The following is a 2,953-nucleotide window of genomic DNA, read 5'->3' on the forward strand; positions in this document are numbered from 1 at the left end:
ACGTGAGCATGAGGACCTGAGTTGAGAGCCCAACACCCACATCAAAGAAAACCTGTGGAGGCACACACCTGTAATCCTAGCACTGGGAAACACAGACAAGAGGATCCCTGGAGTTTGAAGGAGGAACATCAAGTCTCGAAGATTCCATGAGTTCTAGGTTCAGTGAGTGACTCTCTCAAAGAGCAGGCAGAAAAGTGATGGACAAAGACATCTGACATCCACGTATGTCCTCCACACATATTTTCTCTCCTTCACACATGGGGACAAACACACATACATGTAGAACACACACACACGATGTATGGAGCCAGGCTGGAGTCTCCCGTGGGCTGACATAATGGTACCCCAGTGACTTGCCAGCCAGGAGCAGGTGGTTATCAACATCCGAGCTTATCTTCTGCAAGGGAGCGGCAGAGGAGCCAGGGTCGCAGGCTATCAGTACTTTCAGAGTTGAGCCTGGTGACAGGACCCTTAGGAAGGTGTCCCAGTGGGCCAGGATGGCACCAGGCTGGCTCAGTCTCTTCTCGTCCATCCACCAACAGCCAGAAAGCCCTGGTATCACCATTCTGTTTCTCTTTTGGTCTGTTCCAGTCAGTCCAAATTGAGAGAGCAACCACAGACCAAAGAAACAACTCTATCCAAGTCCAGCTTGGGGGGGACAAAGACATTTATTGGGGTCTCTTATAGGTTCATAGGTGACTCAATCAGCTTCATCATCAAGAAGTCCCCCTCAGCATGGTGACAACTCATCCAGCTGCGTCCCTGGAGTCCCCTCACAGCTTGTGAGCAGCTCTATCGAAGTGTCTTTTCTGCCCCTAGAAATAAATAGTTCACTGATTCTAGAACCTGGGAAGAGGGCATCTTGAGTCTTGCAAGTTCACTGGGCCTCCTGCTCACTCTTAGAATCAAACACCTGCAGAATAGAGTCATAAGATGGTCTAAAGTCAGTCTAAAATTAAACAGCTCAAAAGGTAGAGAGAGACTTACCCGATGCATTGCCCTTGGCTCCTGAAGGCTGCTAGCACAGTCCACGGTGAGTCTGGAGAGGTCCTCGCGTGATGGGCAGTCAAAACACAGCAGAGTCCCTCCCAGCAACAGCAGCAGTGAGCTGGCCCAGGCCAAGCGGAGTGAGGAACCCATCTCTGTTTTCTTTGTGGAACCCAGCAGGGGGTTGGAGAAGCCACGGCTGACATTGTATGACACCCAGGACAGGGATATCATCACCAGAAAGCCAACACCGAGGAATATCACACTGGCTGCCCTCATGATCTTGAGTTCAGTGTCCCTGCTCTGCACACACCTGATGCGTGAATCCCCAATCATGCACAGCAGCAAACCTAGCCAGGTTCCAATGATGCAGATGACCGTGGAGACTCGAGCCATACTGAGGTCCTGAGTTACTGCGGGCCGGATGCCATACAAGGTGCACTGTATCCGGTTGCTTTTCTCCATCTGGCACATGTGCCACAGGCCCTCACAAATGCTGTCATCTGGGTTCGTCTCACCATCGGGAAATGTCACCTTCCAAAAGGGGAGGCTACAGCTCACAATGGCGCACAGCCAGCCCAGCGTAGCCAACAAGAAGCTGATGGCCTCTTGTTCCATGCGGACCATGGTTCAGAGTCTGCTGGCGGCAGGACCAGGAAGAGTGAGGGGTCCGGCTCTTGAGATGCAGGGTTCCAAGAGCTGAGGATGGACTTTTAAGGTATGTAAGCAAGCCTCTCCCTGTGAGGCAGAGTGGCACAGAGCAAGAAAGGGATGCCGCTGCCACCAACGACTATCTCAGTACAGTCAGATGTCCCAGGCTAGCAAGTGTGAGCACTGCAGTTGACACGGGGATCTATCTGGTGAAACAGATTGAGCTTCTGTGAGGCTCTGGCAGAGGGTGGAGCAGAGGGAAGATCTTTACCCCTGGCACCTGCCCTGACCAGATCCCTGTATTTCTTTTTCTTTCTTTCTTTCTTTCTTTCTTTCTTTCTTTCTTTCTTTCTTTCTCTCTCTCTCTCTCTCTCTCTTTCTTTCTCTCTTTCTTTCTTTTTTTCTTTCTTTCTTTTTTAATGTATATGTGTGCTTGTAAATGTGTGTTCATGTTCCTGTGTACATGCATGTATGTGTGTGCACTTGCATGTTGGGGATCTCATGGGTCTGGAGCTCACCAGTTAGGCAACCAGCTAGCTAGCTAGTGAGCCTAGAAATGCCTCATGTCTCCACCTCACTGCATTGGGTTTATCAGCAAACACCACCATATCCAACCTTTTTATGTAGATTCCGAGAATTGAACTCAGGTCCTCCAAACTATACCCTCAACCTTGGATCTATGGATTCTGAGCCCAGATCCAGTGAAGTCATCTTAAAGCCTCAATCATGAACAAGAGCTTCCATCTAATATTAAGAAACCCCTTGCTGGGTGGTGGTGGCACACACCTTTAATCCCAGCACTCGGGAGGCAGAGCCAGGCGGATCTCTGTGAGTTCGAGGACAGCCTGGTTTACAGAGCGAGGTCGCCTTCTTTTTTGTTTTGTTTTTCAAGACTAGGCTTCTCTGTATAGCCCTGGCCATCCTGGAACTCACTCTGTAGACCAGGCTGGCCTCAAACTCACACAGATCTGCCTGCCTCTATCTCTCGAATGCTAGGATCAAACATGTGTGCTAACTTCTGCCTGGCACTTTTCTCTTTTTTAGCTGGAGAAGTGGTTCAACCATGATGAGTTGATCTTGAGGGCCGCAAGAATGTATTATAGAGATTCAGCTGTGTATTAAAGCTGAACTTTGACCGGCCAAGGGTCTGTCAAATGGGACACCATCTTCCTGGAGTGTCATGCATGAGATTTTTAGGGTCTGGTTCTGGTCAGCGTGTATTCTACTTTTACTCTCCCTCAAAGGCCCCCATGGCATCCCCCACATTAGGGGGTGCACAGAGACCCTGGCTCCATGCTTAGCTCTCTGTTCTCCT

General features: G+C 49.9%; 1 protein-coding gene across 1 annotated transcript; it reads right to left on the minus strand.

The window, feature by feature from the left end:
• Positions 1–877: 877 nt before the first annotated feature.
• On the minus strand, positions 878–1,614 carry LOC131898595 (claudin-13-like). Its single transcript, XM_059249782.1, has 2 exons — positions 988–1,614; positions 878–913 (listed from the first exon to the last, which is right to left on the minus strand). The coding sequence occupies exons 1-2, from the start codon at positions 1,612–1,614 to the stop codon at positions 878–880; spliced, it is 663 nt and encodes a 220-aa protein (XP_059105765.1).
• Between the last annotated feature and the right edge of the window lie 1,339 nt (positions 1,615–2,953).

Source organism: Peromyscus eremicus, chromosome 23, assembly GCF_949786415.1.
Source record: "Peromyscus eremicus chromosome 23, PerEre_H2_v1, whole genome shotgun sequence".
Taxonomy (NCBI): domain Eukaryota; kingdom Metazoa; phylum Chordata; class Mammalia; order Rodentia; family Cricetidae; genus Peromyscus; species Peromyscus eremicus.

Coding starts and splice junctions, on each gene's coding strand:
- LOC131898595 (XM_059249782.1), bottom strand. CDS start 1,614: ATGGTCCGCATGGAACAAGAGGCCATCAGCTTCTTGTTGGCTACGCTG. Junction 914..987: donor AGCCAAGGGCAATGCATCGG/GTAAGTCTCTCT, acceptor TCTATTCTGCAG/GTGTTTGATTCTAAGAGTGA.